The sequence below is a fragment of the Berghia stephanieae genome, chromosome 3, assembly GCF_034508935.2.
Source record: "Berghia stephanieae isolate SIO BIC M18660-M18661 chromosome 3, UCSD_Bste_1.3, whole genome shotgun sequence".
NCBI classification, from domain to species: domain Eukaryota; kingdom Metazoa; phylum Mollusca; class Gastropoda; order Nudibranchia; family Aeolidiidae; genus Berghia; species Berghia stephanieae.
In genome coordinates, this window is record NC_088362.1 from 79,488,305 (window position 1) to 79,508,008 (window position 19,704).

At 36.2% G+C, this 19,704-nt stretch overlaps 2 protein-coding genes across 2 annotated transcripts in view; one reads left to right on the forward strand and one right to left on the reverse strand.

Moving 5' to 3' along the window:
* Positions 1 to 19,704, forward strand: part of LOC144968551 (uncharacterized) — a 328,253-nt gene that overhangs the window by 236,203 nt on the left and 72,346 nt on the right. The window lies entirely within an intron of this gene.
* LOC144968545 (opsin-5-like) overlaps positions 834 to 19,704 on the reverse strand; it is a 43,155-nt gene continuing 24,284 nt past the window's right edge. The window contains exons 3-7 of the mRNA XM_078907010.1: positions 11,753 to 11,935; positions 6,376 to 6,483; positions 5,267 to 5,402; positions 2,699 to 2,891; positions 834 to 1,602 (exon numbers count right to left, since the gene is read on the reverse strand). Of these exons, the coding sequence (XP_078763136.1) occupies positions 1,291 to 1,602; positions 2,699 to 2,891; positions 5,267 to 5,402; positions 6,376 to 6,483; positions 11,753 to 11,935 (932 nt within the window). The 3' untranslated portion in view covers positions 834 to 1,290. The remainder of the gene's footprint in view (positions 1,603 to 2,698; positions 2,892 to 5,266; positions 5,403 to 6,375; positions 6,484 to 11,752; positions 11,936 to 19,704) is intronic.

Genomic DNA, 19,704 nt, shown 5'->3' on the forward strand with positions numbered 1-19,704 from the left:
GAGGAAATAGAAGGTGAAGCGAGTCCTAGGGATTTCTGCGTCGACTGACCTGTGACTGAGACAAGCTGGGATCTTCCATTGCTGTTCATCGCATCAGTATTCGTAGAAGTTTGTAAGTAAATTAGCATATGATAGTGTTGAATTAAAAATGTCTGTGATCTTGATAGTTATAATAGCTTTGTCAGCTGCTCTTTAAAGGGCAACTCTAGTGAAATGTATGGAGTGAGCTGTTATTATTCAGTGTGGAGTATGTGGGTCCCACTGAATTAAGTTCGCATTATGTCGGAATGAACAAGATGAAGAAAATTGAATTAAAGTCAAAACCACCAGATTGAGGAAAGTTAAGGGTTTTGAAGATCAAAAGAAAAATTCACTCTTTAATGAAAGGTAAGATAAGCTTAATTAGATGTTTAAGCAACAGATCCATCCCGACATAATACCATTTTAAGATGATGGGTCATACTATATGATTAGGTCACAAATATGAGATGTTTTGGTGTCTCGGCTGGCAGTTTGAAGGACACGGTCGTGAATGATGTGTGCATCAGGAATGGAACCGTGGCCAAAGCGGCAGGAACAGCAATCAGAATACGTAAAACACTCCTTGCGTCAGATATGTCAGTTCTTATATGAAATATTAACAAACGTTGTTTTTTTTTAATTAGCACTAGGCCACTGGGTTCTAATGTCTGTATTGTCAAAGATGCCTTGTATTTGCCGCGCTAACAATCTTTCTTCGCGAAGAGAAGCTGTCGGATCTCTGTACCGGAGAGAAAAGACACTGGGTTGCAGCCAACAGACTAAGGCCCAGAAGCCATCTTACAGATGCCACCTTTCTTTTGTAATGTATGGAAGTTTCTCCCACTTGCACTCGTTCTGGTAACTGTCGGGAAACTGCAGAGCATCTAGTAGAATGCTGTATTAGCACGCAGCTGCCGGACGGATGAGCGACACAATGCACGAATGCAGTAGATAATTTGCAAACTGGATATATCGTCAGAACATTGTAATGTGAATCCATCAGAACCTGTTGCCATGCTACATGTAAAATATAGCGGCTGATATTTTACGTGTTGAGGATGTAGTTTGCATGAGATGTTTTGGAGGGCAGGAAAAGATTGAGTGAAACTGTCTTTGAGGATCTGATGCAGTTGGCGTGAGACTTGATTCAAACAAATTTACAACATTATAACATTATTTTGTGTCTAGTATATCCCACATTTTACATCAGGTGAAGCGGGTCCTCAAAAGTTAATTCAACACAGGAAAACAAGCAATGAAGTTGTAACATTATACTTTTTTCTCGGGTATAATGCCGACGATAGCGTTGAGTTGTAATGTCTGCGTTGTTGGGGATTTGGCCAATTGTCTCTCTGCCATCCGCTTTTTACAGGAAAACGCTAGTGGAATGTATCGACTGAAATTTTTGTTCAGCATACAATATATGAGTGGATCAGCGGCGTGGGATGTTTTGGCAGCTAGAAAAGGGATGAGTGACACTATCGGGGAAAGATGGATGTAGTTGGCGTAGGATTTAATCATGGCAACAACGGCATATGGTGTCCAGAATATCACGTAAGAACAGCACATCAAAATGGTGATCTGTTGGATTAATAGAAAGTAAAAGTGTTGATTTATTGTTCCTGAATAAATTCATGATTCGCTCAACAGAACAGAAAATATTATATTTTTGTGATCACTAATAAAAATCTGCACCAATATTAACGTGGCTTCATTTTACTCTTCTAGTACTGCAAAGTGTGCATTATAGAACGGATGCTTTCTTGCTAAGTTGAAAATGTTTCAAGCAATTTATAACGCAGCATTTAACAACAACAAAAATAATAATAATAAAATAACTGTACTTTTAGTGACACCACAACAATAGTATTGTAATTATAATTTGATGGATATCTATTGTTAAATATCCTTAAGTATGGATTTGATTCATTTATTTATGGATCTAGACGTCTATGTATTTTCTCCCTGAGGTGTTCAAGCAGATTTCTGCAGACGCCAAAATTATAAATTTATTTTTCAAAGCCTTATACGAGCCTTTTCTGAGATACAGTTGAGAGGGGTAGCATGGTAAAACGAAGACCTCGTGCGTAGAAAGTATTTCATCGGAGATAGAAATTGAATTTTTAAAAGTTGCAAGTCATTTCATGTCCAATAAACTGGAATAGACTAAATTAATTGAAGCCTTCATGCTCTTTACAATCTCGGAAATGATGTAACTGTACTCGTATTATAGAGTAAAGGTTAAAACGTAGTCCTTTAAAACCACAATGTTCATTGAACCAGAGACAATCCCTGTTTCTAAAGCATTAAACTGTCAATAACAATTCCATGTTACCCTTGAGATAGGGTACTTTTCTATCTTCAAGTACCTTTAACCATATCTAACAGACCCCACTATCCAATCATTGCTGGATGGACAAGGAGGGGAGGGGGGGGGGGGGGCACAGAAAAGCTCGTCTGGGATTGATATCAGTCCCCAGGATTGTGAAGCGAGCGCTCTGACGGCTGAAATGTCGAGACCCCCGTTACGAGACAAAGAAGATAGGAATATAAAAGGGGAAAATTGAATAAATCAAGCGCTCATTGACAGGAAATCGACCCATACATCGTCAATCGCCATCAGGCGTTATATCATTACAGTATAACAAAATTTAAAACACACATCATACATATTTACCTTTATTAATCTGATTTCTTTCCTTTGCCATATTTGGTAAATTCTAGGTCTGTGTTCCCATTTGGACCTCCGATGCCTTGTTCCCATGGCCAGACACACAATACTCCCGTAGCTGTAGAACATGACAAGGACGGGAACACCCAGGACAAACACGAATGATGACGTCACGAACGATCGGTCTGGATCGTCCCAGCTAGAGAATTTGAAAATGACGTGAAATTTTATTAATACAATCAGACAAGTATTCTGATATATTTTAAACTGCTAAACAGTGGGTTGATATAGGCAGGGGCTCGTCGATAACCCAGTAAGAAGAGTGTTCAAACCTCACACAAATGGTGAAAGTTCTTTTCTGTCTAATATTGATTCCACCCCCTCCAGCCTTTGAACAAAAAAGCCGGAACCCATCCCGTCGCCTAAAAACTGTCAACAAGTATTGGACCCCAAAACGTGAATTTAGGATGGCAATGATAAGGAGAGAAAAAAAAAAAGAAATTCGGGTTTATTCCTGTGTAAGAAATTGCATTTATACTCAATCATAACGCATTGAATCAACGCCAAGTTTCATATTTGTGACTATAAGTTCGATTTCCTGACCCCAGTTAATCCCGACATGATACCGCTATGTTACGGCGGGTCATAAACAGTCATGTGCCTGGGTCTGATTTATAAAAGTCTGAAAGAGCTTTGTATCTAGAGAATTTTGATATATTTCTTGCAACTGTTGCAGACAATAGTAACATTGGAGCTTTAAAAAGAACTTGATGACTTCATATTATAGCAGAGGAAGCAAATGAAAATATTTTTAAAAGAAATACCGATAAAACCAGATTTAGACCATCCCGGAGACATCCCATTATTTAACCAGTGAACTGCCGTAGTCAGGAAAGACACGTTTTAAGGAATTTGGCCAGAAAACTCGTCCTTCAAATTAGCATAGATGGCCAATTTTTTTACAAAAGTTTATTTTTTCTTCAGATGGCTGCAGTTAACTGGTTAAAAAGAACTTGATGAGTTCATAACATAGCAGAAAAAGCAAATAAAAGCATTTTTTAATGAAATACCAATCAAATCAGAATTCGACCATTATGAGCCATCACATTATTTAAAAACTGTTAGAACAGTCAGACAACAACTATTACCTCATCATTGAGACACCCTTAAGGCCATACAACTCCTTACTAACCAAGTTGTAAATAACTGGTCTGGGAAAAAGACGGCGGAGTACCGATACTTAACTAGTCTCGTAATGATGCTTATTAGAACCCCATAAATCCTTACGCGTTTGCTTGCTTAATAATGACAGGAAAATAATGATAGAATCATAGCTATTTCAGTCGGTTTAGTTTTGTGATTGGTTCATATTGCAACAGAACATTAAATGATATAATAATAATAATAATAATAATAATAATAATAATAATAATAATAATAATAATAATAATAATAAATAATAATAATAATAATATATAATAATAATAATAATAATAATAATATATAATAATAATAATAATAATAATATAATAATAATAATAATAATATAATAATAATAATAATAATAATAATAATAATATATAATAATAATAATAATAATAATAATAATAATAGAGAACTGATAGAAACGAGACAAAGATAAATAATCAATTAATAAAATAAAATAATTAAATAAATATATATAGATTAATTAAATATATAAATAAATAAATAAATAAATAAAACTTCGTGAATTTTGCTATGAAATGTCGTCGTCTCAAACTTGTATTATATCGGGATAAAAAATAGTGCATGTGTAAGCACAAAATGCAGTAAACGTTCTCAAAGCGCTTTACACGGGATTCTAGCTAACAGCAACACTCAACATGTAAGTCGTAATATGACGCATGTAAAGCACTATTGCAATTTTTTTTTCGACAAAACAATCCTGGTATTGGTTAAGTCCTCATCTCATACCTGAGTTCGGTGAGATCACGTGGCCAAAGAGCCTTTTACAGGGACTCAACTTTGCACCACCCAAATCAGCAGAAATCGGAACTGGAACCTGCAGGTCACAAGCTAAGCATCATTTAGATAGACCATAAATATTATGCAACCATTGGATTGAAAAAATTATAATATCGTACGAACTTTTATCGATATTGCTAATTCTGTTGACTTAATAGCGAAACATCGATTTTTCGACCTATTTTGGTCAGATATCGCCAAACAACTCTTTCACATCCTCCTTATTTTTCTGACCCATATTCTAATAGCTAGACCCAAAAAAATGAAAGTAGGTGTTTACCCTCTCTTTACCAGCCATTTTCAGAATTTTCCCCAAAATTTCACACCCACCCAACCCAAAAACAGACATTTTTTCAGAAAAGCAACAAGGACATTCTATACATAATATCGTTCGACAATATGAACTCTATTACAGAATGTCAAGTTTTTATAGTTATAGCAAAAAGAAATGAAATCTGGATGAGAAAAAGTGACGGTTGCATCGTAACAAATGTGACGATTTTCCAATTGGTGTTAAGGAGAGGGTTAAACTCTGTTTCACCAAAGGTGCAAATGCACTCTACTTACACCAATGTGCACGACGTCTTGAAGGGTTCCGGCCCATAACGGCCCCATCCAAGCAAGGGGCCCAAAGACCAGAAGAGGGAGGAGAGTAGAACCACAGCTAGTAAGGAAGTTACAATTACCCGACTGTTGTGACGTGCTGAAAAAGGAATCGTAGATCAGAATTTAGCTGTGATCCATATTGATTTAGGCATGATAATACGATTATCATTTTTAATGAGATTTTATAAGGCTAAATAACCATTAAACATGCTCAAAGCGCTTTACAAGGGTCCAATACCAACATCAACACTTAACATATAGAACAAGAAATGACGCCTATTCGGCGGCGATATTACATTTCTTCCGACAGATACAACGCTGTTAACGGCCAGGTGCTGGTTTTACACCTGAGTACGGTGAGAGAATGTGAGTAAAGAGCCTTTTCCAAGGACTCAACTATGCTTCGAGCGAGGCTCGAACCCAGGACCTTCCGATCCGAAAGCGAGTGTCATATCACAAGACCGCATACACGCAAGTATTCTACTGTATGTTTATAATGAATATTTGATTCTATTGTGACATGCCTGGAAGACCATTGATCATGATATAATATCTGAATATACTCGCCATACGAATGTTCATTTTTTTTTCTATTTATTTCTACCATGTACTTTCGATAGACAGATAGACTGGCATGTAGACAAGTATCTAGACAGTAAAATAAGAATCCCACATTACACAATATCAGTAATGAAAAATTGCCTCAGGGTCAAAAATGTATTATTATTATTATCATTATTATTAGTACTAGTATTGTTATTATTTCTATTATTATTATTATTATTATTATTATTATTATTATTATTATTATTATTATTATTATTATTATTATTATTATTATTATTATTATTATCATTAGAATCATCATCATCACCATCATCATCATCATCATCATCATCATCATCATCATCATCATCATTAATATTAGTGCTCAAAATATTGTCCATTGCAACAATGTTAAACTAGGCCCATAAGCCGGTTCGGATGTCAGACCTGCATATAATATGTTCACGTCGGCTATAACCCATAGAATATAAACAAGCACACAATATACTAAAATCCAATTTTACCTATTTCCGCATGTGTGATGTAAAGATATCTGTTAAAACTCATCGTGGCCAAGGTCATCATAGAATTGACTCCAAAGAAAAAACTAGTGAATCCGTTCCACTGGCAAGCTGTTGATATTGGGAGGAAGGATGTGGGGAGGGGGGGGGGAGGGGGAGGGAGAGATAATGTGAGTGAGGGAAAAGAGAAGAATAGAAGAGAAAAAAACGTTGGATTTGTATTTAAGCGCACCAAAAGATTATTTTTAATTACCAACCAACTGTCTTTTACACCTTATTTCACACCAATAAAATGTGCGAAAATATTCTTCAATCGTTGACTATTATTCAACGATTACGTATTCACTAAGAAATGATAGGGTTTTCCAATCAGAGGGTGGAATAATTCTAAACATCCACTTCCCAATTGAAATAAGTAAAAAATCGCTGTACATAAAATGCGGAGAAACACCGCTATCGATTCAAATTTTGGAAACAAGATGGCGACTATTGGGACATATCTTAGAAAGAGACCTCAAGCGGCTAGATGACACACAAGAACTGAAATGCGAAAAGGATTAATAACACATGAGATCCATCGCAGCAGACCGTCATCAGTGGAAAAAACTCACTCAACAAATAAGAGAATCTGCCAAAGCGGCCCAGTCCGAAGATTAGGAGGCGATCGATAATAAATCAAGTAAGTCAATACGATATTGAGATGACCGGTCACATACTTGAGCATTTATAAAGCAATATCCACTAAACGTGCTCAAAGCGGTTTACACGGGTTCCTTAGCCAAAAGCAACACTTAGCATGTAAGACGAGACATGTCGCCTGTTAGGCGATATTACATTTCTTTTCCGGAAAGAGACAACGCTGTTTACGACCAGGTACTCATTTTACACCTGAGTACGGTGAGAGAATGTGAGTAAAGAGCCTTTTCCAAGGATTCGACTATACCCGGGACTCAAACATTGGATCTTCAAGTCCGAAGGCGAGTGTCATACCACTAGACCACATAGTCTCACATACTTCAACGTTATTCTGATATCTGTGCATAATCTTTCTGGAGACTAATGGAAGGGGGGAAAAACAGGGCACCCTTATGTTTGTCCATTTGCCCAGCAGTGTTTTCACTTCACAGGACTGCAAACTTGAAATCTTTCAAAATTCGTAATTTTAATGATAGTAGTCACAATATCTAGCCTTATAGATGGAACGAATTTGACGTCGCCTAGTACTTTGTTATTGTTTTTAGCCAAAATTTGTGAGTATGTTGGTTAAACGCAAGGCATCAATATGTGATCAATTGATGTTATGCTAAGGTAAAATACTCACAGCATCCGCCAGCTGGATTTACTGTACCATTACACAAAAACTATGTTTGAACGTTTCTTGTCTGATTGATATAATAACCTAATGAGAACCAATCATTAAAATGGTTGTCTAAAAACAATAACAAAGAGCTGAGACGTCGATTTCGATCCTTCTATAGATAGTATGTGCTTGGCTAAGAAGCTCAAAACATTGTCATCGGGAAGTATAACGGACCAACACACAAAACTGTGTGTATCTATGAACGATTATAGATAGTATGGGCTTGGCTGAGAAGCTCATAACATTGCCATCCGGAAGTATAACGGACCAACACACAAAACTGTGTGTATCCATGAACGTTTATAGTCGGGTTAATACAGTTCAGTGAACATTACTCATAAACGCGGATGGCAAAAAACAATAACAAAGACCTGAGTGATGTCATCTTTGAACTATCGATAGATAGTATGCGCTTGGCTGAGAAGTGAGAAAAGAATTGCCATCCGGAAGTATAACGGACCAACACACAAAGCTGTGTGTATTCATGAACGTTTATAGTCAGGTTGATACAGTTCAGTGAGCATTACTCATAAACGCGGATGGCAAAAATCAATAACAAAGACCTGAGTGATGTCATCTTCGAACTATCTATAGCGAACATAACCACGCCTTACCCACAGTAGTCAGAACGTAAACAATGGCAGTTAATTAGTGCTAAACTAAGCAAACTACAAGATATTACCATCGATGGTATGCGTTTAAGTTAAATATTCACTAATTCTACACACCTGATCAATTTTTCACCTTAGAAATGTATGTGTAACCTAAACGTTTATAGTCTGATTGAGCGAATCCAGTGAAAACACAACTAGCCTTCAAAATGCAATAGCAAAGAGCAGAATGATCTCAACTTCCTTCATTCTATTGTTTGTAAACAACCAGCTATTATATTTGTCCGAGCGGGTCTGGGGGTGTGTCATAAATTGATTGGTCAAAAATATACTGGCTAATTTGCTATTTGCGAAATTGAGTAAACGTTCAAAGTCTTAATATAAGTAACCCGGTATCAAAATTTTCTTTTCCAACAAGTTTCTTTGAATTTTAACTGCTTCTGTGGTCTTATTGATGAGGCCTAAAAGCCCTAACTCTGCGAAATTTTCGTCGGGATTGGTAGGCCTACTTTTCATCTTTCAAGCCAATTACCGACGCGTTAAGTAAATTCGGTCCACAGATAAAGCTGCCATCAATTTGCGGCTTCTATACACTGCGGTCACCCCGAATCTTTTACCACTTCTTGTACTAAGTAGCTGGTTAATAGAAAGAAGGAACATGAAAATGGATGCTTTGGAAATTGAGTATTGAATGGCTTCGGTAAATTGGAATTCTACTTCCGTAGCTTAGACCCATATGTATGCCGTACTCTGAAAAATAATCCATTTCTAAACTAGCTAGAAAACTCGTCCTTTTAATCATCAGTCAACAGAGTGACTATCATCATTCAAAAACTGTCGAACCCGGGACTTCCACTGAAGACCTAGGTTTGGGAGACTTTGACAAGATGAGGGTCGTTATAAACAAACGATATTTGAAGGACAAGTTTTCTTTCCAAAGTTTTGAAAATACATTGTTGGGTTGTTTACAGTGTTCACCAGCCATCGCGTCAATCTGATAATTTTTCTGTCGGAATTAGCTAAATGAGAAAAAATATAGAGTTTACAATAACAATTATCAGAATGGGCTTCAATAGGCGTGATGTCACTTCCCTCGTTATGACGAATAGTAACTTAGTTACTGGTTCTAAACTATAGGAACAATGGCTGACACCCTAATGAAATACTTCTCCGACGAGCATAAAAGTGTATCCAGAGGAGAAAAACATTAAAAATCTGATCATATTTTTGTACTTTTACACATTATGATCACGTGACATGTGAAAAAGTTCTAGCCAGCATGGAGAATAAAAAGTACCGATTTTCTTTGTTTAGAACCAAACTGCTCGTTGCTGATCGGACGTGACATCAGACTATTAAATCCAATTATAAAACTTAGACTAGAAATGTTTGATAACCGACTGCAATTGGATTCAGTAATCTGATGTCACGACGCCCGGCAACGGCGGCCATCTTCGTTCTAAACAAAGAAAATCATTACTTTTTATTCTTCATGCTGGCTAGAACTTTTCATATGTCTTGTGATCAGAATGTGTAAAAGTCAAAACATGATCAAATTTATGTGTTTTTTTTCCTCTGGATACGCTTTTATGCTCGCCGGAGAAATATTTCATACGGGCGTCCGCCATTGTTTGGATAGTTTAGAGCCAGTGTTACTAAGTTACCATGCGTCATTAGGAAGGAAGTGACGTTACGACTGTTTAGGAGTATTAAGGACTTGATTTAATACTGTAATGGACAATATTTTGCCTTGGTTTCTTGAGAGTATTTCCAATTACAACAATCAGCCCATAACAACTCGGTTTACCAGACCTGCTAAATAGCACAAGTCAAGCTTTAGATTCACTTTTAGCAATCATGTTCACCTCGACACAATACCGTTTTGAGACGATTGGTTACATTTCTGTATTTACTTGTGTCGCTCTAATTAGTATAAAAATATTATATATAAGGAACGACATTGACCTCGCTCAGCTCTTTGTCATTGCTTTTATACAGCCGGTTGACTGATTGGTTCTCATTAAATCCTATCAATCAGACTATAAACGCACATAGTTTTATGTGTTGGTGCATTATATCCTTCTGGCGTATCTGTATGGTTGGCGCTGAAAAAACCAATGGTCTGGTTGTATTTCAGCGGCGTCCTCATTGGGCGCGGGCCCATGTCAGTCGGGCCTTGAAAACGTTTAGGTGTGGTGCCATGATGACCAGTTCATCCAGCCCATTCCACTCCGAGATAGTTCTAATGAAGAAAGAATTTCTGTAGTTTTGTGTTCTTGTCTGTGGGATTTTGAAGCATTTCGAATTGTGGCGTATCTGTCAATGGGGTTTTCGGTTATGTGGTTCTTCTGGCGTATTTTGTAAGTATTTTACCTAAACAAATAGCATCACTTAGATTATTTCAGTGACGTATGCAGTATAGGTAGAACACACGCACCTTTTGTTTTTGTCTTTCGCCCGCCTTTTTTATGAGTAGTTCTCACTAAATTCTATCAATCAGACTATAAAAATGTTTAAGATTACACATAGTTTTGTGTGTAGGTACGTTATATACGGCCGGTGGATGTTCTGAGCTTTTTTTTTTTTTTTTTTTTGGGGGGGGGGGGGGGGGGTAAACGCTATGCATCAATAGAGTTTAAGGTGCATTGGTCGATGTGATGTTCTACTTTCTTATCAATGTCATGGTTTTAAGAAATATCCCTCTATCAAGGGTTTATATCAGGATAGGACAAGAAAAGGAATATGTTTTGTATGCACAAAAAACGAGGGTTTTTGGGGGGTTTTCAAAATCCATCTAAATGGCTTTTAGGTCAATGGACATTCACTTTCTAACTTGGGTCTCCCTGGTTCTATTCCCTATGAAAATCTACTGCATCGTCTCAAATCCTTTAAACCATCCTTTCCCCATATCTAAATTGATATTTTGTAAAGAGAAATATATCCACTTAATAAGTTCAGAGCGCTTTACAATAATAGGTTCCAAGCTAACAGCTAAAAGTAGCATAAATATTTGGCAAGACATTTTGTCTGTAAGGCGCTAGCAAAATAATTTCATTTTAGACAAATTCAAAGCTCCTACGAGCCAGGGACTTATTTTACATCTGAGTACGGTGAGAGAATGTGAATAAAGGGCCTTTTTTTCCTGACTCATCTCTGAGCTGCCCGAAGGGGATTTCGAACCAAAGACCTATTAGTCCGAGGGCACATTTCATACCACAAGTGAAATAAATAATATGAAATTGAATGTAAGCTTCAATTTAATTAGAAAAACAGATCAAATGAACGTTTAGAGCTTCGAGCAGCAACATTTACATTACCACAAGTGAACAAAATCGCTCAATTACAATCGAATCGTACATACTATTATGAACACGACCTTATTCAAATAAGCAATGAGCAATTTACGTACCCAAATCACCATAAATCCATTTATGCATGAAAGAGGATGTGATGACCATTGGATAGGCGGTCAAGGGATGGCCTATATCCGAGGCAGCTAGCCACACCACGAACATGTCGCTTGTCTTTAGATATTTCCTCTTCCAGAATGAGATGCCCAACACCAATCCATTGAAGAATATTGACAAGACTTCTGTTTGGGTGAGAATAATGATATTGTTGTATTATGTAATGTAATGACATGGATGAGAAACATGATATCAATGTAAAGAGTTTGCTTAATATTTTTATATTATTAAAATTTGGATGGAGGTGTTTTCATATGGGATAAGAGGTTGTCCGTTTGTATTTTTTTTTTTTTGATTATTGTTTTGTTTTGTTTTATTTCAGTTTGTTTTTCTTGTTATTATTTTTTGTTGTCGTTTAATTTGTTGTTTTGTGGAGGTGCCTGTATTTGTTTGTCTATTTGTGTTTGTTTGCTTCTTGCTGCTGTTTCTTTTTTTTTGTGATGTTGTTGTTGTTGGTGTTGTTGCTGTTGTTGCTGATGTTGTTTTATTGCTTTTTTTTTTTTTGTTGTTGTTGTTGTGTTTTGTTTTGTTTTTTGTTTTTTTTTAAATTATTTATTTTGTTTTGTTTGTTTTTTTTCTTTTTATTCTCTTGGCATTTTTAGAGCTTGAGTGCTTTCTTTTCCTTTTTTCTTACTTTATTAGTTGTATTATTTACATGGGGTTGTTTGTTCCACAACAAATAAAAATAACTTTTCATTACCCTGCAGATATGACGTAACTTAGTTTTATAATGAGAACGTAGCAGTAGCTCGAATCTCAGAGAGATAATTGACAACAGTCAAATGGAATAGAAGATTTAATTCAATAACTGAAACCTGAAAATTATATGGACGTTTCCGGTTATTAACAACGCCATTTTGTCATCTCTCATTTGTCTTTAGTACTTCATTCACCGTGTTCTATCGACATTGGGGGAGTCTGATGACGTTCACATTATCTAATTCTCTTAAGTAAATCGAATATCCTTTCCGTTTGACTATTATTATTAATTGCACTAAAATATATAAAGTTGTTTTTTTAAAATATAAATTGACCCTTTATATAGCGCAATATCCACTAAACGGGTTCAAAGCGCTTTACAAGGTATAGGAGACACGACGCCTCTTAGGCGATATTACATTTTATTTTCGGACAGGTATTCATTTTATACTTGAGTACGGTGAAAGAATGTGAGTAAAGAGCTTTTTCCAAAGACTCGACTATGCACCTCCCAGAGTAGAGCGACTCGAACCCAGGGCCTTCCGATCCGAAGGCCAGTACCATACCACTAGACTACATAGCCGCATAGTTAACCTGGGTCTTCTGTTATGTTTACTCTAAAATCAGATTTTAGAACCTAAATTACCCCGCCCGGCATGATACCGTTTTGAGACAGCAAATCACTATAAAACTACCCCCCTCCCAACCCCCAACCCCCACCACTGTCTCCAACATCCAATAATATAATATGCCACCAATATTAAACACTTTCAACCTCAAAACAGCTAATATATCTAGTATCCGTCTTTTATTCAGAAGAAAGCTTCCGTCTATAATATGATTCAGATTAATTTGCGGTTCAGAAGAGGTCTCTCTGCCTTTTTTCTTTTTATATAGGTCTTACAGGCAGCTTGCCTTATAGATAGTGTGCGCTTGGCTAAGAAGCTCACAGCATTGCCATCAGGAAGTATAACTGACCACCACACACAACTATGTGTAACCTTTAACGTTTATAGTCTGGTTAATACAGTTTAGTGAGAATTACTCATAAACACGGATGGCAAAAAACAATATTAAAGACCCGAGTGACGTCAACTTCGATCCTATACATTTACGTCTTATAACTTAACTCCAAAGAGGTTCCAAATTAAAGACATGATGACAAGTTGTGTGTCATATTTATAAACCTGCTGCTGATGTATGAAGTAAAGGTTTCCTGGTAAAAATAAAAGTGTAAAAAAAGTGCGTCATCATTACATATATTTGACCCTCTAGTGCCCATTGTAGCACATCTGCTACATGAGATTAAAACTACTGCTGGTGTATGAAGTAACGGTTTCCTGGTAAAAATAAAAGTGTAAAAAAAGTGCGTCATCATTACATATATTTGACCCTCTAGTGCCCATTGTAGCACATCTGCTACATGAGATTAAAACTACTGCTGGTGTATGAAGTAACGGTTTCCTGGTAAAAATAAATGTGGAAAAAATGCATCATCATTACATACGATATCATAAGTGCTTATGTAATTTGTTCTCTTTTAAAGCGCTGATTATATTCATTTTTGTTAAATAATTTTCCAGTCTACAGTTTCCAGGAGCTTTGACTTGTGTTATCAGTTTATGGAAGGCAGGCTTTAACAAATGAACGAAGATTCAGGCTTTTCAAATATTCTTACTACAGTAACGAATTGATTTTCAGGAAATACAAAGTTATATAGAACAGTGAATTGAATCGAATGATATAAAATAGAATCTAATTCACTGTATTCAAGAACAGCAATCTGTTTCTAAAAAAAAAGAATTGGAAAGTGCAAACGTGGGTAAGAGAGAGAGAGAGAGAGAGAGAGAGAGAGAGAGAGAGAGAGAGAGAGAGAAAGAGAGAGAGAGATGATGATGATGATGATGATGATGATGATGATGATGATGATGATGATGATGATGATGATGATGATGATGATGAAGTTGAAGTAAAAGAGAAAACGGAGGATTGATCCCCAGTGGAAGAGGATACTAGAGATTACATAATCGACTAAAAAATGTTCGGTCGTCGAAAGGAGTGGGGGTCAAACTGGGGATAGGGAGCGGCAATGGCTCAAGATAAAAGCCTGCAAATGTATATATGATGTAGTTCCAGACAACGCAGAAGGAATAATACAAGAAAAGGAAATCCTATAAATCCAGCCCCCTTTTTTTAGGCGACGCGACCCTGATATCTCGGGGTTACACTTTTTTTTCTTTTGTCTTGTCTTTAATATCTGCCTTGCCTGAAACTGTATGTCATAGGTTAACGTCGGGCACTTTGTTTTTATTTTCTTTATCAAAATCATTAGCCCCCGATTCACACGCTTGGACAACATGAGGAATTTTTTTCGAAATATTAAGCTTGTCAAAATAAAATTAATCATTTCTATTTTCCCCTAGTGGTACCTAAGCAATTATGACGAATAGCTTAATAATTTTTTTATGGATTATACGTGTTAAAGTAAAGTGCTCACGATTCTATCTGAAAAAATAATTCGTAACCATGTGTGACTTTAATGGCTCATAGTCTGTTAGGAATGAGAAATGGTCGCTCTATGGTTGTTTAAAAATCCAACTTAACCGCATTCATTCTAGCCCGATAGTGACCATTGATTTTCAATAGCAATTTGTCAGATTTCAGCTAGATTAAATGCTTACATCAATGGAGAAGTGAGAGGAAGCCATCAAAGTATCTGCTGCCGTTTTCTGTAATAACACGTTTATCACAATTTGCCCAGAAAACTCGTTCTTTAAGTATCGTTCGATTAACATGACCCTCATTTTGTCAAAAATCCTGAAACGTGGAACTTCATCCAGGTTTAAGAGTATTTTTATAAGCAGATGAGGGTCATAATCGATCGATATCTGAAGGGCCAGTTTCTGGCCAAATTTCATAAAACATGTTTTTTCCAAAGAACGACAGTATGGTTCCCCACTCAAGAGTGGACGCTCACTTGTACTCTTTCGAAGCGTCGACTTCGAGGAGGTGGAGTAGTCTCTCGACTCCAGAGAAAGAACAATGCAAAAGTATGTGGAACCTTCGAAACGTTGAAGTTTCAGATTAAGAAGAAGAAGAAGAAGAAGAAGAAGAAGAAGAAGAAGAAGAAGAAGAAGAAGAAGAAGAAGAAGAAGAAGAAGAAGAAGAAGAAGAAGAAGAAGAAGAAGAAGAAGAAGAGAAGAAGAAGAAAGAAGAAGAAGAAGAGAAGAAAGAAGAAGAAGAAGAAGAGAAAGAAGAAGAAGAAGAAGAAGAAGAGAGAAGAAGAGAAGAAGAAGAAGAAGAAGAAGAAAGAAGAAGAAGAAGAAGAAGAGAGAAGGAGAGAAGAGAGAAGAAGAAGGAAGAAGAAGAAGAAGAAGAAGAAAGAAGAAGAAGAAGAAGAAGGAAGCACCTTGAGTCACCTTATCGTTGTTATATGGAAAGCTGACTGATCACCACTGCTGTACCCCAGAGAGGGGAGAAAAATAAGGTATGGAGAAGTACCAGGTGAAAACAGAGAATAAAAAGTCACGGGGTCACGGGGTCAGTGCCAAACTCAGGATCTAATTGACACGACACCCTCCGCCTGGCTGGGAGAGAGAGGACAGCGAGTGGTCGCACAATCGACTGAGCTATCCAGCCAAAAACAAAAAAAAACTGACTCCACTAAATAATGATTTCTATTTAGACTCGAATTTTAAGATTTCAAATTTTAGAATAGTTTGAATAATAATATAGAGACACATGAAATACTGGCTTTTATTTAAACTCGATTGTTCTAAGATTAGCGTCAAATTGATTTTTTTAAGCAACAATAACAATGGAATCGTACATTTTATTATGAACAAGGAGTATCCCGAAAAGATGTCGTTTTGAGACGATTCGTCACATTCCCAACCTTCCTGTCAAACGTCACAGCCACTGTCCCTTGAGGGAATGGTAGCGTCTTTAAAAATCCCGTGCCAGAAGATGTCCTTTTTATTTATGATCCAATTAAAATCGATAAGAGAAATCTTTGATTGGCGCAAATTCTCGAAAGCCCTGAATTTTGCGGCACCAACAGCCCTTGGCAGTGAAAGATGTCATTGGCTGTCGGTCGATGACATGTCGGTGACCTATTTAAATTTTCAATAATATGTGGTGGTGGTGGTGGTGGTGGTGAGGATGATGACAATGATGTTAATGATAATGATGGTGATTGTGATGGTGGTGGTGATGATGATGATGATGATGATGATGATGATGATGATGATGATGATGATGATGATGATGATGATGATGATGATGGTAATTGTGGTGATGGCGATGGTGGTGGAAATTGTGGTAATGGTAATCGTGATGGTAGTGGTGGTGGTGATAATGATGATGTTGAAGGTGATGGTGATGATGATGATGATGATGATGATGATGATGATGATGATGATGATGATGATGATGATGATGATGTTCATGATGATGATATGAACAATAATGTTAATAATGAGTATGAAAACGATATAATTCAGCTTTTTATTTATATTGACCAACACCTACACGTAACATGTAGAACAAGACATGATGCGTGTTAGGCGATATGCATTTTTTCCGTCAACGACCAGGCACTCATTTTACACCTGAGTACGATGAGAGAATGTGAGTAAAGAGCCATTTCCAAGGACTCAACTATGCGCCGAGCGAGGCTCAAAACCAGGACCTTCCGATACGAAAGCGAGTGTCATACCACTAGACCACATAGCAGCACAATAAATAATAATAAATATTAGAACATACGTGTATAGCAACATGTTTTGCTGAGTGCAGCAGCAGGAGGTGTACTTATCATAACAAATATTACTATTCATTACTGGCTCTTCGTATCAAACAGTAGTATCATATTTCATTATTCTATTTGGGGCCTGAATAAGACGGCGGGACGCCTTCAAATAGTGTTAGTTGTTTTGTTATCACGGCTTTAATCTTCATCAATCGCCATCATCATCATCATCATCATCATCATCATCATCATCATCATCATCATCATCATCATAATCATCATCATCATCATTTTCGTCGTCGTCGTCGTCATCATCATCATCGTCGTCGTCGTCTCATCATCATCACTCTCTTCGGTATCGCTATTGTAATCTTGAGTAAATAACCACCATCATCTACTTTTCTTTTAATTAAATTATTCACAAGCACATCCGCAGTGTTGTAAGTAATTCATTTATTGGATAATATAATTGATCGTTCGAAAATATTAGATATCCATTCCTGTTTTCATATATAAATAAACACATTCTCAACGAAAAATTAATCAATCATCTTCCCTTTCTCCTTCAAAAGATGATCGTATATTATTACCTCTGTTTATTACGTCCATTGTTTAAAAAAAGCGATGTGTATTCTGGTTTTCTATAGGAATTGTCAGACCCAGCTAAAGGCATGATTATATAATACGGTATATCCCTGGAGACATTCAAAAGCAGGTCAAAGGCATATTACTTTAGAAAACGTTTCTTGGCTTGATTTTTCATGTACATTTATAACATTGACATGTATTTATGTGTTAATAGCGTTGATATATTTATCCGTCTAAATCTGACAGCTAATTGTCTAATGGTATCTTTTTTAAAGCTCATATTATTTAATTTGAGAAATTGGCGCTAAATAAATGTACACTATTATTATTATTATTACTATTATAATACTGTGGAACATTGCCCATGGTAAACACTATAGAATTACGCTTTATAATAGTGACTGATCATTTCTCAAAGGAATTATGTCGGGATGAGCCAAAGGCTTGCATTTGAATCGGCTCCATTTTGCGCCGTCTACAGCTGGACTCGAATCCGGGACGTATAGGTGCAAATACAAGCAAACATACCATAAGATCATAAAAAGCCGCATATCTCTCATTCTTCGTTGAGATTTGTATGATCCTTGACAAGTTATTTTATTCATAATCACCCATTCACCATTGTTACAATAATTTCGAAAAAAAAAAAAAAGAAAAACATTCGTTCGATAAAAGAATAAAAATAGAGCCTTGCTCATTAAGAATGAAACGATGGTGGTTAAGAGCTCTTGCAAGGAAATTACAATCGATTCATTTCCCTGGCTCAATAATTGCTTATTTATAACAAATTGTGATTAATTATAATTAAGTATGGGTGCATTAATGGAATTTATTTAATTAATACCTTATTTGACAATTATTATTCAATAAAGCCTCTATGATTTATCCGGAAGCAGTGCTGTGTGTATATGGGAAATGGGGGGGGAGGGGGGGGGGGATTATGACCCATTGTTCCATTATAACGAGCCATAACATTGTCTTCTGTGCGTACAAAGATTTTAAACAATCGTAAATCACCGTCAATGATGAACATTTTTATATTTGCTTATTCCTTCATAATTGGAAAATATTGATGATGATGATGATGATGATGATGATGATGATGATGATGATGATGATGATAATAATGATGATGATGATGATGATGATGATGATGATGATGATGACGACGACGACGACAACGATGGAAACCTGTTTGCAAAGATATAATTGTCTTCTGTGCGTACAAAGATGAAACATCGGTAAATCGCTGTAAGTGGTGAACATTTTTATATTTGTTTATTCCTTCATAAGTGGAAAATATTGATCATGGTGATGATGAGGATGATAATGATAGTGATGATAATGATGATGTTGAGATGACGAAAACAATAACAATATTGATAATTATAAAAATCAGAGTAATAATGATAATAACATTTATAGTTGTAATCATCAAAGAAGAAGACGAAGAAGAAAAAGAAGAAGAAGAAGAAGAAGAAGAAGAAGAAGAAGAAGAAGAAGAAGAAGAAGAAGAAGAAGAAGAAGAAGAAGAAGAAGAAGAAGAAGAAGAAGAAGAAGAAGAAGAAGAAGAAGAAGAAGAATGTTATTGAGGAGAAAGAATATTATTTCTTAAATGCCTAACATTTTTAATGGCCGATTCCTAATATTTTGTTATTTAGATTCACCTTCAGACACATGAGCTTCTGCTATAAAGATAGCACCAGATAAAGACGGTTTTTACACAAATATAAAATTTCATTTTCATTTCTTATAAAATACAAACTTTGAACCTCAAATTGGCAAGACGAGGTGACATTCTTATTAAATCAAGAATTATGGCAGCGGGATTTTTTCTTTAAATCAAGATAATTCCCC